General features: G+C 43.3%; 1 protein-coding gene across 2 annotated transcripts in view; it reads right to left on the bottom strand.

Annotated features, from left to right (window-relative positions):
* Positions 1-18,695, bottom strand: part of tank (TRAF family member associated NFKB activator) — a 41,809-nt gene that overhangs the window by 10,924 nt on the left and 12,190 nt on the right. For both annotated transcript variants that reach the window (XM_033024144.1, XM_033024145.1), the window contains exons 6-9: positions 17,628-17,810; positions 11,395-11,471; positions 4,255-4,370; positions 1,104-1,654 (exon numbers count right to left, since the gene is read on the bottom strand). In XM_033024144.1, the coding sequence (XP_032880035.1) occupies positions 1,104-1,654; positions 4,255-4,370; positions 11,395-11,471; positions 17,628-17,810 (927 nt within the window). The remainder of the gene's footprint in view (positions 1-1,103; positions 1,655-4,254; positions 4,371-11,394; positions 11,472-17,627; positions 17,811-18,695) is intronic.

Genomic DNA, 18,695 nt, shown 5'->3' with positions numbered 1-18,695 from the left:
ATCTGATCCAGTATCACCACAAACATTAACACCAACCACCAGGTATAATAGCATCAGTTTGCAGCTCACCACTAACTTCGTAAGATCAATTATGGATGGGGTAATAAATGCTGATCTTATCAGCAACAATTCCTTGATGTACTTCAACTATTTTCACAAGTAGATACAATTGGCAAGTTCAGTCATGACGTGAAAAGGTATCATACATACTTTCACCAACTTCTACAGATGCGCCGGAGAAAGCATTTTATCGGGATTCATCACAGCTCCATCCAAGACCGCAAGAAATTGCAGAGAATTGTGCACGCTGCCCAGACCATCAGGCAAACCAAACTCCCTTCTATTGTCTCCATCTATACTTCACGCTGCTTCGGCAAGGCCACCAGTATTATCAAAGACCAGTCTCATTCCGGTCTCTCCCTTTTCTCTCCTTTCCCATCAGGCAAGAGGTATAGAAGTGTGAAAAAACACAACTCCAGATTCAGAGAGTTTCTTCCCAGCTGTTATCAGGCTACTGAACCATCCTATCAACAACTAGAGAACGGTCCTGAGCTACTATCTACGCACTAGAGACTCTCGGACTATCTTTAATCGAGTCCAACTGTACTGGAACCATTCTCCTAGGCTGCAGGGGAGCCAAGACACTGGCCCACAAAGTCAGCCTCAGAAGTCGGCCGCAGGAACGGATTGTTGACTCTGGGAACAGATCTGCCGGCTCCGACTGGGCTGGAGATCCAGAGCCCCGGCCGCAGGGGGCAAATTTGACCCACCGATCGGCCGCAGAAGTCCCGATGAGGTAGAGATCGGCCGCTTCATCTGGCCTAGGCGCCATATTTTCAGGGGACTTCTGGGGGGGGGGGGGGGGGGGGGGGTGGGATTTCAAGTGTGCTCTCATAATTTTGACCAGATTAAAGGAGGCACTGGACCACCAGTTGCCGGAAAATCAGTGGTGGACCTGTACTATGTAAGCAAAAATAAACACGGCCGCTGTTACTTTGAGACTAAAATCTGACCCAATTGTATATATGAACTATAACACCAAGTAACCAATAATGCAACTGGCATACATTATGCATAGTGCTTGTTTTGTAATGGTGACCTACCTGTTGTGGCCCTCTTATCTCTGTTGATGGAAGCTTAAGGTTAGATTCTTCAACCTTTAGGAAAAGATCTGGAGGTTCATGATCTGAAGGGCTCGAAGGACCTCTAAATGGATTTCTGTCCACTGCGGATGTATTCATATTTGCACCCTTCCCTTGCTCGCCACAGAAAAGATCGGCGGACACTTCATTAGTTGGTTCCTTGTGGCAAATTTCAAACGAAGGCCACTCCTGCTTATTGCATATTTTACTGTCAAGGTCCTGGACATTATCTTTCAACAGCTCCTCTTCAACTGTACAAGTAGGAGCTTCAATAGGAAGCTTCACTTCTGGTTTATCTGGTGTACTGTACAGGAATTCATAGTCATTACCCGAGGGTGGGAACTTGATATCTAGCGCAGACAATGACTCAACATCAGGAAGTTGTCCCTGTTGAGCTCTGTGCCCTTGTGATGCAAAGTCCTTTGTTGCACTTCCATCCTTCACAATGGCATTTACAACATGTTCGTGTTCTCCTTCATCTGTGCATTGTACAGGCATCGAGAAAGGCATGGCTATAATTGGAAAAAAAAAAAAAGCATTTTTGTTATTGGTATTCTTATCACAAATTAGGGACATCATAAACAGATGGCTTTAGTTCATTTTATTGTCACGGTGAAAATCACTGGTTAAGAACTATCCAGGCAGAGGAAAGACCAGACATTATTACAATCGAGCCGTCCACAGTGATACACAGAGATACAGGATAAAGAGAATAACATTTAGTGCTAGATAAAGTTCAGTAAAGTCTAATTAAAGATAGTCTGAAGGTCTCCAATGAGGTAGATGGGAGGTCAGGACCTTTCTCTGGTTGTTGAGAGGATGGCTCAATTGCTTGATAACAGCTGGAAAAAAACTGTTCCTGAATCTGGAGGTGTGCATTTTCACACTTCTGTCCCTCTTGCCTGATGGGAGAGAGGAGAAGAGGGAGTGACCGGGGCTAGACTCATCCTTGATTATGCCGGTGGTCTCGCAGCATGGTATAATATGGAGTCCAGCTCCCAGACCATTGAGCCTGGCCCACCATTCACTACAAAAGTGGCAGGCATTTTAAATCTCAGCAACCCTGATACTGCAGTATGCAGGGAAAATTAAATCCTGTGTTCATTATCTCACTAGCCACTTATCTTACGTCACCAGGATGAAATCTTTCAGGGCCTAGAGATTGGTCAGCCACTAGCTCCAACAATTTGCACAGCATTTTCCCCAAGGTAGAGGAAGTAAGAACCAGAGAACATAAGTTTAAGATGAGACGGGAGAGATTTAATGGGAACCGGAGGGGTAACTTTTTTCACACAGTGGATGGTGGGTATATGGAACGAGCTGCCAGAGGAGGTAGTCGAGACAGGTACAATAACAGCATTTAAAAGACATTTGGACAGGTACATGGATAGGAAAGGTTTAGAGGGTTTAGAGGGATAAGGGCCAAACACGTGCAAATGGAATAAAATGTGTTCAAAAGGAACTGCAGATGCTGGTTTATACCAAAGATAGACACAAAATGCTGGAGTAACTCAGCAGGTTCAACACAAGACAGGTACATGGGTAGGAAAGGTTTAGAGGGATATGGGCCAAAGGCAGGCAAGTGGGACTAACGTAGATGGGGAATCTTGGTTGATGTGGATGAGTTGGGCTGAAGGGTCCGCTTCCGTGCTGTACGACTCAAATTTTGTTGATCACCTTCCAATTCCAAATTCACAATTTGTTTCTGAAAATTTACCTGTATCTTCCATAATGAAGACTGATGCAATATGCCTGTTTAATTTAAGGTTGTCTGGCATTTAAGAAACGTTTGCATGGGCACGTTGTAGGATATGCAGGGAATGGTGAGATGTGCACCACGTACGAACAGATAAGAGTTGGTCTTGGCATCGTATTCAGACATTATGGACCAAAGTTCCTGTTCTGTAGTTTTATGCTCTGTATTTTTTGCATCTCCTTGTTTTCCATTACTAATCTCCCAAACTCACTATCTATATATGAGATTGGGGGATGCTGATAACTTCCTCAAAATTCTATAGATACTTTTATTATTTTTAAATTCTTGATAAATTTAATTATATACTCTACTTATTCCTTTATTAATAGTTTAATCTTTCTCAGCTATAATACCAAACGATAAATGTGGATTGTTTGGACAGAGGGTAGCACAGTGGCGCAGCGGTAGAGTTGCTGCCTTATAGCGCCATAGACCCAGGTTCGATCCTGACTTCGGGTATTGTCTGTACAGAGTTTGCACATTATCCCTGTGAATGCGTGGGTTTTCTTTGAGTACTCTGGTTTCCTCCAACACTCCAAAGATGTGCAGGTTTGTAGGTTAATTGGTTTCTGTAAATTTGTTAATTGTCACTAGCATGTGTCCAGGGTGATCGCTTGTCGACACAGACACAATGGGCCAAACGGCCTGACTTCATGCTGTATCACTAAACTAAAATAAATTAATGTACTAAAATTAAACCAGTGTTTGGCCTATATTTTTGATCATTTATCAAATAACTCTTTTTTGCAAGTTTCTTTAATAATTGAGGTAATTGGGGTAGTTAATAATTAAAATATATTGATGTTTGGTTATTATGAATTAAGAAAGGAAAATTTTACACCCACTTATGGATTTTACACCCATAAATATAATTCTAGCAGCATTTCACCATCATGAAACTTTCGATAATTTAATTTTAACCTGTGTTTTCCTCCCTTTACACGATTTCAAGTATTAGAAATTCATACTTCGAATGCTGAAGTTCTTGATCGTTGCACAGAAGCAGCAGAAGGCTTTAAGAACGAATACAAATTAAAAAGGTGACATTTTTTTTTTTTACACAGCATGGCAAAATCAATAAGCTGTTATCTGAACTGAATTGCAATCTCACCAAGAAAATCTTCAAAATCTCCCTTTGGAATTAAATGTTTGCCCATTGCTTGTGACAAAGGCTCATTACAGTTCAAAAAATGGCAAAAGAAAGGTAAATCGACATAAAGGGTGTCAGATAGCAAAATAAAAAAAAGATTTTCTGTGGAGGTTGTTACAATAAAAATAATCAGGTCTTCAGTTTTACAGAAATGTCATTGATCCCCTAAACAATTGATGTATAATACGAATGTGTACGATACTCACTTATTACTTCTTTGCTGTAGATACATTTACCAAGAAGTTTTGTTTGTTTCTTGGTCAAGGCAGACAGGTGTTTTAATTCTTGATAAACCCCCTGAAAAGCAAACTCCATGGTCTCTCTGTAATACAAGTATAAGTACGTCAAATAAAATGGCTCAATGTTAATATCGCTCAGTATCAGGCACACTACACAACCTTCTTTGGTAAAACAAGGGATAGTTTTGATCTCGGTTGGCCATGACTATAATCAATGCTAATACGTGATTAGCAGACAGAAGGTGTGCTTGTAACAACACAAAACAGCCAATTTTCTACATCTCTTGAACCTGCGATCATCTGGTTGGGAGGAAAGCCACCAGGTGGAGAAGAGAATCATATTTTGAACGAATGGCTTCTTACTTTGTGCAGGTATGAATTCTAACACCCTCTGCTCCAGTTTCGATTGCAGATATAATGACATTTATTGCAGTGTAACCTTTAATATTTTGGATCTACGTATTAGTTTCATGGGAGAAAATCACATTTTGGAACTAATTCCTCAACACAGAAGTTGAATGTTTTATAACCAGTTTATACTGCCAAGTTTGTGTCCAAGTTAATCTGGCATTTACAGAGATCCAGCACTAGATTGGCACTGTAAATCCTGCTGAATTACTGCTCCAAACTTATACCAGCATGGCAAGATAATCACCCCTTCAGGGGTTGGTAACATGCCAGTAGCATTGCAGAGGTACTTCACTGAAAGCGCTGGCAGGAATGCAAACTGGCTTTGTTAATCTGGCATCATATGCACTTATCTGTGAAATATCTATTTTCCATTCAGTATGGTTTACTGCCACTGGTTAATGACCCAATAAAATGACCTGCTCAACTATATCATGTTCCAATTACATATGCAAAATAAAAAGGAATTTAATTTCATTTTTTTTTTCATTTCAATCGTCAATCTCAAGAACAGTTGCAACGGTTTGTATAATTAGCCCAAGAGGGCTTTCTTTCCAATGTACATGTCAATGGACTTATCAAAAGTGATGAAATCATAACAAGATGAATACTCTTAGGGTCATAGAGTCCTTCGGCCCAGTCTGTCCATGCCGACCAAGATGTCCCATCGACACAAGTCCCTCCTGCCCCCATTTGGCCCATATCCATCTAAACCTTTCCTTTCCATGTACCCAAATGCATCTTAAATGTTGCGATTGTATCCACATTGTATCTTAGAGTCATAGAGTGATACAGTGTGGAAACAGGCCCTTCGGTCCAACTTGCCCACACCAGCCAACAACGTCCCAGCTACACTAGTCCCACTTGCCTGCGCTAAGTCCATATCCATCCAAACCTGTCCTATCCATGTACCTGTCTAACTGATTCTTAAATGATGCGATAGTCCCAGCCTCAACTACCTCTTCTGGCAGCTTGTTCCATACACCCACCACCCTTTGTGTGAAAAAGTTACCACTCGGATTCCTTTTAAATCTTTTCCCCTTCACCATGAACCTAAGTTTTCTGGTCCTCGATTCCCCAACTCTGTGTAAGACCGTGCATCTACCGATCTATACCTCTCATCCTCTCATCTTATACCTCCAAATTTTGTCATGGATCATTGGACGGAGGTTTGGGACAAGAATTTGTGATAAGAATTTGGGATATCTTCTTCCAACATGCCAAGAATTCTACTGTAATAGCTTAATTATGCAAAATGAACAAGAAGCTACAAGATGCTGGAATCTGGGGCAACCAATAAACTGTGAGAAGAATCAGCTGGTTAAGCAGAGAAAGAGCTGAACCCAAGATCTGAAAGTCAAGTACATGAAGAATGTAAAAAGGGGATTTTAAATTAAATACTCCAAATGCATGCGCTGCAAGTCAGGAGATTAATTTAGACACAAGGAACTGCAAATGGTGGTTAACAAAAAAAGACACAAAGTGCTAGAGTAACTCAGTAGGTCAGGCAGCATCTCTGGAGAACATAAATAGATAACATTTCAGGTCAGGACCCTCCTTCAGATTGAGTGTTATAGTGGGAAGAAAGCTGGGAGAGAGGTGAGAGAGGGCAGGACAAAGTCTAGTGAGTGATAGGTGGATACAGGCGAGCTTGAGTGGGTTTGATTGGCAGATGATTGGACAAGATCCAGAGATGAAAAGTCAATTGGTGCGAAATCAGGAGACATGTGATAGAAAAGTGGGACTATCGTGTTTGAAGGTAGACAAATCTCCGGGGCCTGATCAGATATATCCGAGGACATTGCGGGAAACTAGAGAGGAAATTGCGGGAGCCCTGGTTGAAATTTATGAGTCATCCTTAAATACAGGAGAGGTGCCAGAGGATTGGAGGGTGGCAAATGTTGTGCCTCTTTTCAAGAAGGGCTGCAGGGAAAATGCTGGAAACTATAGGCCGGTGAGCTAAACATCTGTAGTTGGTAAGTTACTGGAGAGTATTCTGGGGGATAGGATACACAGGCATTTGGATGGGCAAGGGCTAATTAGGGACAGTCAGCATGGTTTTGTATGTGAGAGGTCGTGTCTCACAAATCTGATTGATTTTTTTTGAAGACGTCAGCAAAAAGGTTGATGAAGGCAGAGCTGTAAATGTTATGTACATGGACTTTAGTAAGGCGTTCGGCAAGGTGCCACATGCTCTGGAAGGTTAGATCATGGGATCCAAGGAGAGATAGCTGAATGGATAGCAAATTGGCTCCATGGAAGGAAGCAGAGGGTGATGGTGGAAGGTTGCTTCTCAGAATGGAGGCCTGTGACTAGTGGTGTGCCACAGGGTTCGGTGCTGGGCCCGTTACTGTTGTCATCTACATCAATGATTTGGATGAGAACATACAGGGCAAGATTAGCAAGTTTGCTGATGATGCAAAAGTTAGTGGTTTTGCAGATAGTGAAGATGGTTGTGAACTATTGCAGCAGGATCTGGATCGATTAGCCAGGTGGGCGGAGGAATGATTGATGGAATTTAATACAGAGAAGAGTGAGGTGTTGCATTTTGGGACATCGAACAAGGGCTGGACCTGCAGTAAATGGTAGGCCTCTGGGTAGTGTTGTAGAGCAGAGGGATCTAGGAGTACAAGTACATGGTTTCATGAAGGTCGAGTCGCAGGTAGATAAGGTGGTCAAAAAGGCTTTTGGCACTTTGGCCTTCATCAGTCAGAGTAGAGAAGTTGGGAGGTCATGTTGCAGTTGTATAAGACGTTGGTGAGCGCATTTAGAATATTGTGTTCAGTTCTGAGCACCATGTTATAGGAAACATATTGTCAAGCTTGAAAGGGTTCAGAAAAGATTTACGAGGAGGTTGCCAGCAAAGATCCGATAGCAAGCAAGATAGTGCACTCCTGCTAAAACCAATGAGCTGACGTGTAGTACGCAACGGAGTGGAACGTCAGCCTTTTCGTCGGCCATTTCAGTAAACCCGACCCGACTTTGTATATCCCTCTCGCAGTGTAATCAGCCTTGTGGGGGAACAATTTGTGTGTGTGATATAGTGTTAGATTCATGATTCATAATTCTGTTACTTTTTGTTAATGATTAATATGTTAATAAATTATAATTCTGTTAATTTTCTTTTTTAATGTTTTGGATTCAAAGCCTCGGGATTAGGATCGGACTGTGCAAGGGTAGAGGGGGCACTGAGACTGTGCTCACATGGCAGTGTAAAAGGGGAGACCTTTCCAATCCACGCTTCCCTCTTTCTGTCTCCGCTGTGCCTTTTCAAAATTAGTTGTTTATTTTTTCCGCAAAAAGAGCAGACCGGTCCAGAGTTTGGGAGCCGGACAGCGAGTGTGATGGGGGAAGAAACCGAAGGGCCGTCTGTTCTCAGCTTCGGATCTCATGCCCGCCCTCTTTACCCCCGTCAGTGAGTCTCTTTAACGGGGCAGAGAGAAAATGAGGAGAAGATTTTCACCAAAGATCTTTGATTTTTAAGAGGATGTTTCCGTAACCGGCTTCCGTCTCCGCACTAGTATCTTTGCGCGGACAAAGATGGCGGAGAAGAGATGGCGGAGAAGGAAGCCGGTTACGGAAATGGTGCCGAAGATTACCCATCAACCTACCCATGACCGTACTACGTCTTTTTCGTCGAGTGCTCTATCGTGCTTGCTATAGGATCTTTGGTTGCCTGGACTAGAGGGTGTGAGCTATAGGGAGAGATTGAGTAGGCTGGGTTTCTATTCCATGGAGCGCAAGAGGATGAGGGGGTGATCTTATAGAGGTATACAAAATCATGAGAAGAATAGATCGGGTGGATGCAGTCTTTTACCCAGAGTAGGGAAATCGAGGACCAGAGGACATAGGTTCAAGGTGAAGCGGAAAAGATTTAATAGGAATCTGAGAGGTAACATTTTCCACACAGACGGGGTGGGTGTATGGAACAAGCTGCCAGAGGATGTAGTTGAGGCTGGGTCTATCCCATCGTTTAAGAAAAGTTGGACAGGTACATGGATAGGACAGGTTTGGAGGGTTATGGACCAAGTGCACGCAAGTGGGACTAGGGTAGCTGGGACATTGTTGGCCGGTGTGGGCGAGTTGGACCGATGGGCCTGTTTCCACACTGCATTGATCTATGACTATGAGTTGCAAAATGGTAGGAGTATAGGTGGAAGGAGAAGGAGGGGGGCGGGGGGAAGGAGAAATGGGTGCACATCCAGGTGGGTCACAGGAAAGAGGGGATCCAAGTGGGGCACAGATTAAACTTACTTCTGTTTGGGTCTGACTACAAAGGAAGGAAATGAATGAAATATAGGAAAAGGATTTTAAAAAGGTTGCACATGAGAAAAAAAATTCCAAGATACAAAGCACAAGTGGGCCTCTGGAAACAAACAGTATTGGAAATAGAAAGATAGATTGACTTTGAGAATATTTAAAAAAATCGTATCAAAAACAAAGAACTGTATGTTCAGTTAACCCAGAGCAAAAATAGAACATAAAGCTACACAGCACGGGAACAGACCCTTCGGCCCACAATGTTTGGTTTAGTTTAGAGTTCAGGTCAGTTTAGTTTATTGTCACATGTACCAAAGTACAGTGTAAAGCTTTTGTTGCGTGCTTAGCGGAAAGACAATACATAATTACAATCGAGCCATTTGCAGTGTATATAGATACATGATAAGGGAATAGCGTTTAGTGCAAGGTAAAGCCAGCAAAGTCCGAACAAGGATAGTCCGAGAGATACAGCATGGAAACAGGCCCTTTGGCTGACCGAGTACACGTTGATCAGCGATCCCCGTACGCCAGCACTATCCTACTGTCAGTGCCGAAATTATGCCAGGACCAACAAATGGCAGGCAGAAAGACATTGAATGAACAAATGTGGTCAGGCAGTAAATGAAGTTGCACCCTTTCATGTTGTTTGTTATCTGGGAGATCTTTGCTGTTGCAAATTTCAGCTATTTAACATGCTTGCCTTGTTTACTTATAAAAGCTTGATTTTTCCAACTAGATTTATTATACCTCTTACAGAAATGTGTTATGTAGTACGCAAAGTTCTTAATTATAGATATTTATTTCAAGTTAATTGGGTGAAAACAAAAGGTATTGGTTGATTGTGATGTCGCTGTCTATAATTAGGCTTGCTTTTAGTGCAAATATTAGATACCACACTTCACAACCACAACATGAGGGACAAACTACCTTAAATTTTCAAAATAAATGATACAGAAAGCATATTAGATATGCAATGTTCACAAAAACGAAGTGAAAAAATGAACTAAAATGAGACAGACATTAGCAACCAAAGAATCGTCAGAAAGAAGCGGCACAGTGGTAAAGTTGCTGCCTTACAGCGATGGAACCCGGGTTCGATTCAGACTACGGCTGATGTCTGTGTGGAGTTTGTACATTATCTTTGTGACTGCATGGGTTTTCTCTGGGTGCTCTGGTTACCTCCCACACTCCAAAGATCTTTGCAGGTTAATTGGTTTCGGTAAAATTGTTAATTGTTTCTAGTGTGTGGGATAGTGCTAGTGTACAGGGTGATTGTTGGTTGGCGCAGGCTCAGTGGACCGAAGGGCCCGTTTCCACGCTGTATCTTTAAAGTCTTTATATTGCTTTGTTCATTTACTTCAACTGTCAGGTCCAAACCGTTGTTAAAAACCAATTGTTAAAAGGATTTAAAATTTTTTTTTTTAAATAAACCAACTTGAAACTACACTACATGTTCTTAAAAATATCTTTAGGTTTAGCATTCATTATTGTTACATGTACCGAGGTACAGTGACAAGCTTTATTCTGCATGCTCTCCAAACAGATCAGATATACCACACATTTTCAAGTCAAACTCAAGTACAATAATTAGAACAATGAGCAGTGATTGTTTAGTTTGGAGATACAGCATGGAAACACGCCCTTCAGCCCACTGAGTCCATGCTGACCAACTGTTCGCACCAATTTATGTTATCCCACTTTTTAATCCACTCCCTGCACACTAGGGACAATATATAGAGGGACAATTAATCTATAAAACTACCACTTCTTTGGGATGTGGGAGGAAACCAGAGCACTTCAGTTTCAGCAGGTGGCAAGTTTCCTCTCACTCCACATAATTTCATGTTGCATTTATCAAACCCAACAAACTCATTTCTGCTGCACTGAGAAGATACAAATTCATATTTTACAGAGCAGAAACAGGCCAGAGATACAGAGCAGAAACAAGCCCATTGGTACACCAGCGTTCACTATCATACATACTAGGGATAATTTACAATTTTACTGAAGCCAATCATCTACAAAACTGAACGTCTTTGGAGTGCAGGAGGAACACCCGGAGAAAATCCACATGGTCACAGGGAAAATGTACAAACTCCGTATAGACATCATACGTAATCAGGATCGAACTCGGATTCTCTGTTGCTATAAGTCAGCAGCTCAACCGCTACGCCACTGTGCCGCCCACAGTGTCTTTATTGATCTTTATTGAAGAACTATCAATCTTTATTGAAGATGAATGGAATTTTCAAGAAACCTCCTACTGATGCTACCATACTTTGTTATAAAAATATTTTTAATCAGCATTATGAGAAAGTGCCTGATTTTCCAACTGATGTAATCTGTTTTTTTTTTTGTTGCGTTTGATAAATCAAGAGTCTAGAGTTAACAAATGTTATTTGTAGAAAACAACAATTTAGCAGGGGAGAGAAAACGTACTTGTATGGAGCACAGTGATCTGTCTCTGCCAGAGGGACATCCTTCTTTAATGGTGTTTCCGTCAACTTCCAGTTTGCCTTGAAATATAAAGTTTTATTGTGATTAACTAGATTTTACTTTGAAGCAGACATATATTTAAAAATAAGCAAGTCACCTTACACTGGGATGGCATATCATGAGGATAAACGTTTTTATAACAAGCAAGAGGTTATAGCTGCCAATTCCAACTGACTAAGCATGTTCGCGATCAGTGAGCACCATCTGCTGAAATTGTGCAAGACTACAAGTATTAATCTAACGTCGAGCCTTTGTCTGTGTGGGGCATTTAAAAGATTTGCAGGACCACCAAGAAGGGCATACGAAAAGCTCAAATCCGCTCTCGGAAGAGTTTGCATTGCAAGTTGCTGGCACGAGAAGATCTTGCAATTTTAATATGCAATGTACTCACCGATGACAACAGTATTAAGATCAGCTCCCTCCCAAATCTAGGCCCAAATTAATCAGGCAGAAAAACACGTAAATAAGAGACCCAGCAAATGCCTATCAGGGTAAGTTAAGGGCCTGTCCCAATTAGGCAAATTTTTAGGCGACTGCCGGCGACTAGGCTGTCGCCTCATGATCGCCAGGGTGTCGCCTGTATGGTCGTGAGTAGTCTCCTCAGTCGCCCAAAGAGACGAGGCGTTTTTCTAATCGCTGCTGGATTTTGAAATGTTGAAAACTTTTCGGCGACAGTCGGCGACCGTGGGCTTGTCGTAGCTTGTCTTCTCCTGACGTAGGTCTCTCTTCCTGGAGTGGTGGACTTCCTTTTGTGGTGGGGGCTGTTTGCTGCTGGTCTTCAGATCATGTCGTTCTGCCATGGTACACTGCCGAGTTTGGAGTTGTAGTAATTGTAGAGAAGGTCTCTCTGGTCCTTGGGTCTCTTGTTGTAGGTGATTCCTGGAAATCTCTCCAGTGCCACCATCAATGCAGCCTGTCCTACAATTCTCCATGAGCCTGCAGTGATGTTGCATGTCTGGTTGTCCACACGGTCACCCTCCACCATGGCTACTGCACTTCTGGCATGGATCAGGTTGTGGAGGACACATGCTGCATAGACATTGGTCTCCACATTCTTGGGCTCCTGCTCCATCGTAGTCAGCAAGCATCTGAATCTGCTAGCGAGGATGCCGAAGGCGTTTTCCATGACCCTCCTAGCCCTGGACAGTCTGTAGTTGAAGATCCTCTGCTCCCTTGACATCCGCCTGTGCGGGTATGACTTCATCATCCATGGCCTCAGTGGGAAGGCGGCATCACCAACCAGTGTGTAGGGAATGTCAGAGTTGTCTTCCCCCGGCAGAGGTTCTGGATTAGGAAAGCCTGCTCTTTCTTCTTCCAGTACTTGCCCAAGGAAGGTCTCTCTCTAGATCCCACCATCTGCGGCACTGCCAGGTGTGCCCACATCCACAAATAGGAAGTTGTAGTTTGCATCCACCACAGCTATGAGTACGATGGAATGGAACTTCCTGTAGTTAAAGTACATAGAACCTCCCTCGGGTGGACACCTGATGACCACATGCTTGCCGTCCCCTGCCCCTCACGTATGCAAGAAGTTCCATCTACCATCATAGCTCTGCGCCACTCTCTTCCACTCATCTGGTGTACTAGGGCAGTCCATGACTTCATCTTCATAAGCATTGATGATGGCCTCGCAGGTCTCTTCGAAAAACCTTGCTGATGGTGTTGTGGGCCACAAGAAAGTTGTAGGAGAGGCTCTTGTAGGAGTCTCCTGATACCAGTTAGCGGAGAGTGATGGCTAGGCGCAGGCCTGGTATCAGTGGCTTCCTCATGGAGGTCTCCTTTTTCTCCAGGAGAGGGCCCACCCGTGTCTTCAGCTCCTGAAACAGGTCAGGGGGGGAGCCTAGTGAAGTTTCTGACGGCAGCCTCATCTTTTTGCTGGAGTTCAGTCAATAGAGTTTTCATACTGGCCCAACCTGTGTTTCTTCAGGGACAAGGCCTTCAACCACACAGACCTCTTCTTGGGCTTCTTCCTCGCCATTCTTCTTGTCCTTCTGTCTTGCAGATCTTTAAGCAAGAGGGCTGCTGCGAGCAGCAGGGCTTCTTCTTCTTGTAATAAGAGCAATGCCCTCTGGTGTTGTTCCATGGTAGTCATGGTGCAGAATGATTCAAAACCGCACCCTTTAACATACGAAAACTGGGTGAATCCATTGTTTTGGAGGCCAAAATAACGGCACATGTCTTTAGTTGTCCTCAGTTGTCGCCGACAGGGTCGTGGCTTGTCGCAGGTGGCGTAGGTTATCGTAGGTGTCGTCATAGGTTGTCGCAGGTGTGGTTGTAGGTGGACGTCCTAAGTCGCGATGGTCGGGTCAACGGTTGTTGGTAGCGTGCCATAGCTTGACGTCGATTAGGTGGTAGGATGTTGTAGCTCGTCGTAGACCTTGTCATAGGGGGGTCCAGTCGCCGGTTTTTCAGTGACCTGCTACGATTATGACAGTCGCTGGCAGTCGCCAGAAAAGTCGCCTGTGGCGACCTAATTGGCGAGTTTAGAAGAGTTTGCCCTCGACTCATACTTGCAGCATGGTCGACACGAGGTCCTAGGAGGTCTTTGTAACTCTCCTTCATGCGTGTGTGCGTGTGCGTGTGCGCGTGCGTGTGCGTGTGCGCGTGTGCGTGTGCGTGTGTGTGTGTGTGTGTGTGTGTGTGTGTGTGTGTGTGTGGTGTCGATCGGCTCATGGTTTCATCGCTCACGGTCGATCCAGCTCAAGATTTTTCAGGCGAGTGCCTTCGAGCTTGAAGGTCGAAGACAGTCGCTGAAAAGTCGCGTTAGTGGGACAGGCCCTTTAATGCAGACTGCACATTACATTCTGGTAAAATCTACAGATTCTAGTTTCAATTCACTGATTTGAGATTTCAGAAAAAAAACATCCCAGCTGGCCACATTAGAGGGGCCTGAGCTATAGAGATAGGTTGTGCAGGCTAGAATTTTATTCGTTGGAGCACAAGAGGATTGGGGGGTGATCTAATTGAAGTGTATAGGATCATGAGGGGAACTGATAGGGTGAATGCACAGTCTTTTACCCAGAGCATAGAAACATAGAAAATAGGTGCAGGAGTAGGCCATTCGGCCCTTCGAGCCTGCACCGCCATTCGATATGATCATGGCTGATCATCCAACTCAGTATCCCATCCCTGCCTTCTCTCCATACCCCCTGATCCCTTTAGCCCCAAGGGCCACATCTAACTCCCTCTTAAATATAGCCAATGAACTGGCCTCAACTACTTTCTGTGGCAGAGAATTCCACAGATTCACCACTCTCTGTGTAAAAAATGATTTTCTCATCTCGGTCCTAAAAGACTTCCCTCTTATCCTTAAACTGTGACTACCTAGTTCTGGACTTCCCCAACATTTGGAATAATCTTCCTGCATCTAGCCTGTCCAACCCCTTAAGAATTTTGTAAGTTTCTATAAGATCCCCCCTCAATCTTCTAAATTCTAGCGTGTACAAGCCGAGTCTATCCAGTATTTCTTCATATGAAAGTCCTGCCATCCCAGGAATCAGTCTGGTGAACCTTCTCTGTACTCCCTCTATGGCAAGAATGTCTTTCCTCAGATTAGGAGACCAAAACTGTACGCAATACTCCAGGTGTGGTCTCACCAAGACCCTGTACAACTGCAGTAGAACCTCCCTGCTCTTATACTCAAATCCTTTTGCTATGAATGCTAACATACCATTTGCTTTCTTCACTGCCTGCTGCACCTGCATTCCTACTTTCAATGACTGGTGTACCATGACACCCAGGTCTCGTTGCATCTCCCCTTTTCCTAATCGGCCACCATTCAGATAATAGTCTACTTGGTTTAAACTCTCTAGAATTTAGGAGATTGAGAGGGGATCTTATAGAAACTTATAAAATTCTTAAGGGGTTGGACAGGCTAGATGCAGGAAGATTGCTCCCGATGTTGGGGAAGTCCAGGACAAGGGGTCACAGCTTAAGGATAAGGGGGAAATCCTTTAAAACCGAGATGAGAAGAACTTTTTTCACACAGAGAGTGGTGAATCTCTGGAACTCTCTGCCACAGAGGGTAGTCGAGGCCAGTTCATTGGCTATATTTAAGAGGGAGTTAGATGTGGCCCTTGTGGCTAAGGGGATCAGAGGGTATGGAGAGAAGGCAGGGATGGGATACTGAGTTGGATGATCAGCCATGATCATATCGAATGGCGGTGCAGGCTCGAAGGGCCGAATGGCCTACTCCTGCACCTAATTTCTATGTTTCTATGTTTCCTGTTTTTGCCATCAAAGTGGATAACCTCACGATCGAGAGGGCAGGTTTAAAGTGAAAGGGGCAAGATTTAATAGGAGCATGTGGGGAAATCTTTTCGCTCATGGTTATATGGAAAAAATTGACGGAAGTTGAGGCAGGTAGTACAACAGCACTTAAAAGACATTGTACTGGTACAATGATCGGAAAAGTTTAGCGAGATATGGGCCAAACATGGATAAATGGGACTAGATAAATTTAGACTTTAGACTCAAGAGATAGAGCGGAAACAGGCCATCGGCCCACCAAGTCCGCGCCAACCAGCCTTCACCCCTGACACTATTCTACACACACCAGGGACAATTTTACAACTTACCAAAGCCAATGAACCTACAAATCTGTACATCTTTGCAGTGTGGGAAGAAACTGGAGAACCCGGAGAAATCCCACGCAGTCACAGCGAGAAAATGCAAAATCCACACAGACAGCACCCCTAGGCTGGATCGAACCCGAGTCTCTGGTGCTGTGAGGCAGCAATTCTACCGTTGCGCCACTTTGCTGCCCCTAAAATGGCACACGGATATGCAGGGAATGGAGGGATATGGATAAGAGTTTGTCTTGGCATCATGAGCGGTACAGATATTGTGAAACCGATGGGCCTGTTCCTGTGCTGTAGCTTGATGTAGCTCTCCATCTTGATGTTTTCACTGACTTTTATTTGTCACACCTTGGCCAGGGAGATATAAAAGAGACTATAAATTCTATTGACACAAAGTGCTGGAGTAACCCAGCGGCTCAAGCAGCATCTATCTCTGGAGAACATGGATAGGTAACATTTCGAGTCAGAGGCCTTCTTCAGACACTGAAAAGAGGAGAACTTCTTCAAAGTAGGCATACATACATAGGCATACATAGAGGAGATTTTGCAGTGGGAAATGTAGAAACAAGGAACTGCAAGTGCCAGTTTACAAAATAAGACACAAAGTGCTGGAATAACCTCAAGAGGTCAGGCACCTATCCATGTTCTCCATGAGGTCACCTATCCATGTTCTCCAGAGATGCTGCCTGACCCGCTGAGTACTCCAGTGCTTTGTAACCCAGCTTCTGCATTCCTTATTTCTACATATTCTATTGAACAAGATGTTACCTGGGTTTTATTTTCATTTCAATTCTAATTTTATAAAATACTAATACAACTGACAACATTAACAGTTGAAGCGTCAAAGCACTAGAATGAGTGAAAAATAAACAACAGAAAAATGTAGTACAAAGTTCCCCAGGAAAGTTAACCTGTAATTGTAATCTGATTTACGAAAATCAGATGAGAGCTTTCAGGAAGAAAACTGCATCATGTTGTTTATTGTTCTTACTGTAACATTAAAGTTGAACCATATTATGATACTAAAACAGAAAAGATATCCGAAATAAAAACAGATCAGCAACTAAAGGGCAGCAAAGTGGCACAGCTAGTAGAGCTGCTGCCTCACAGCAATAGAGACACGGGTTCGAACCTGACCTCCTGACACATAATAAAAATAGTTCAGTATATAGTTACGTTGTGTGTGTATGTTTACATATATCTTTTTTCCCATTTATTATATTGTACACAGAGCTGTTGTGCTGCTGCAAGTAAGAATTTCATTGTTCCGTTTGGTACAATTGACAAGAACGGGTGATCAATGGTCAGCATGGACTCAGCGGGCAAGACCTGTTTCCATTCAGTATTTTTCAATCAAAAAGCCCAAAACTAAAAGTGTGCCTCAAACAATGAAGCAGAATAACAGCATGGTGTTTGGTCCCTTGATTCATTGGGCAGCATTTCCAGAGGGAAGGATGGTTTCTTCTTTAAAAGCAGTTTATTGCTTTTAAAGAAGAAGCCATCCTTCCCTTTATAGAAGGTAGATGCTGTGTCACCTCTAGCCTACCATCAAAGATATTTGAGGGAATTGTTTGGTATCCTATTTCTACATCTTACCTCCAAGACTGGCCGACCGTGGAGTTGTTCAATATTTGTGAACTTAGTGCACTCCTTCAATTCTTTGCTGAGCAGCCTCAATTGATGATCTTTTTCTTCAATGTTATTTTTAAACTCTGTTTGCTTTTGCTGATAATCCTTTATCTGGCCTTTCAACCTACTGTTTGCAACTACCAATTGTTCCTGCGAGTGTAAAGGAAATAAAACGCAACTGAGAAAGAAGTATGAATTAAACATTCACCTGGTGATAAAGACAATTAATTTATACGTCTAAAAAAAAAAACACAAAGTGCAGGAGGAACAGCGGTCAGGCATCATCTATGGAAGACAAGGAGAGGTGACATTTTGGGTCAAGAGATGCTGCCTGACCTGCTGAGTTACTCTGGCACTTTGTGTCTTCTGTTTTGTAAACCAGCATTTGCAGTTCCTCGTGCCCATAATTTGTCTGTCCTCTATGTTCACTAATTATTATCACATCAGCAACATAGCAATTACCAAACGCATTTCCCATCTCTTTTGCAATTTCCCTCACACAAGACATGTATCTTGCAACATGCCTCCTAAACAAGCTTCATTCATGTGTTAGACTTGGCAAGACACAGCGCTCTGAAGTAAAGTGAGACGTCTGTGGGTCCAGGACCCATTCTGGACATTTAAACACCTAATATCGGCAAGGTGCAGTACTGAAGAAACAATGTACATAAAAAGGTGCCGATTTTTGGATGAGACATTAAATAGAGGAATACCTGGCTCTCTGAGTTAGATGTAGATTCTGTGCAAGAGCAGGGGAATTATACCAGTATATATTAAACCCCCCCATCTGCATCCACCTATCACTTGCCAGGTTTTGACCTGCCCCCTCCTTTCTTCAAGCACTCGTCCCTTGACTGCAATCAGTCTGAAGAAAGGTTCCAGAGATGCTGCCTGATTATTCCAGTACTTTAGCGGCTCTTTCTTTCAAATTACTCTTTCCTTTTCAAATTCCTGATTGACCCCATCCACCTACCTTGCCTGCATAGAGGGGATCACAGTTGCTAGCTACGACGGAAGGGACAGTGGTTTTCATGG

The sequence above is a fragment of the Amblyraja radiata genome, chromosome 7, assembly GCF_010909765.2.
Source record: "Amblyraja radiata isolate CabotCenter1 chromosome 7, sAmbRad1.1.pri, whole genome shotgun sequence".
Lineage (NCBI taxonomy): Eukaryota > Metazoa > Chordata > Chondrichthyes > Rajiformes > Rajidae > Amblyraja > Amblyraja radiata.
The sequence above is the reverse complement of the archived record's forward strand: the minus strand, read 5'-3'. Positions and strand labels throughout refer to the sequence as shown.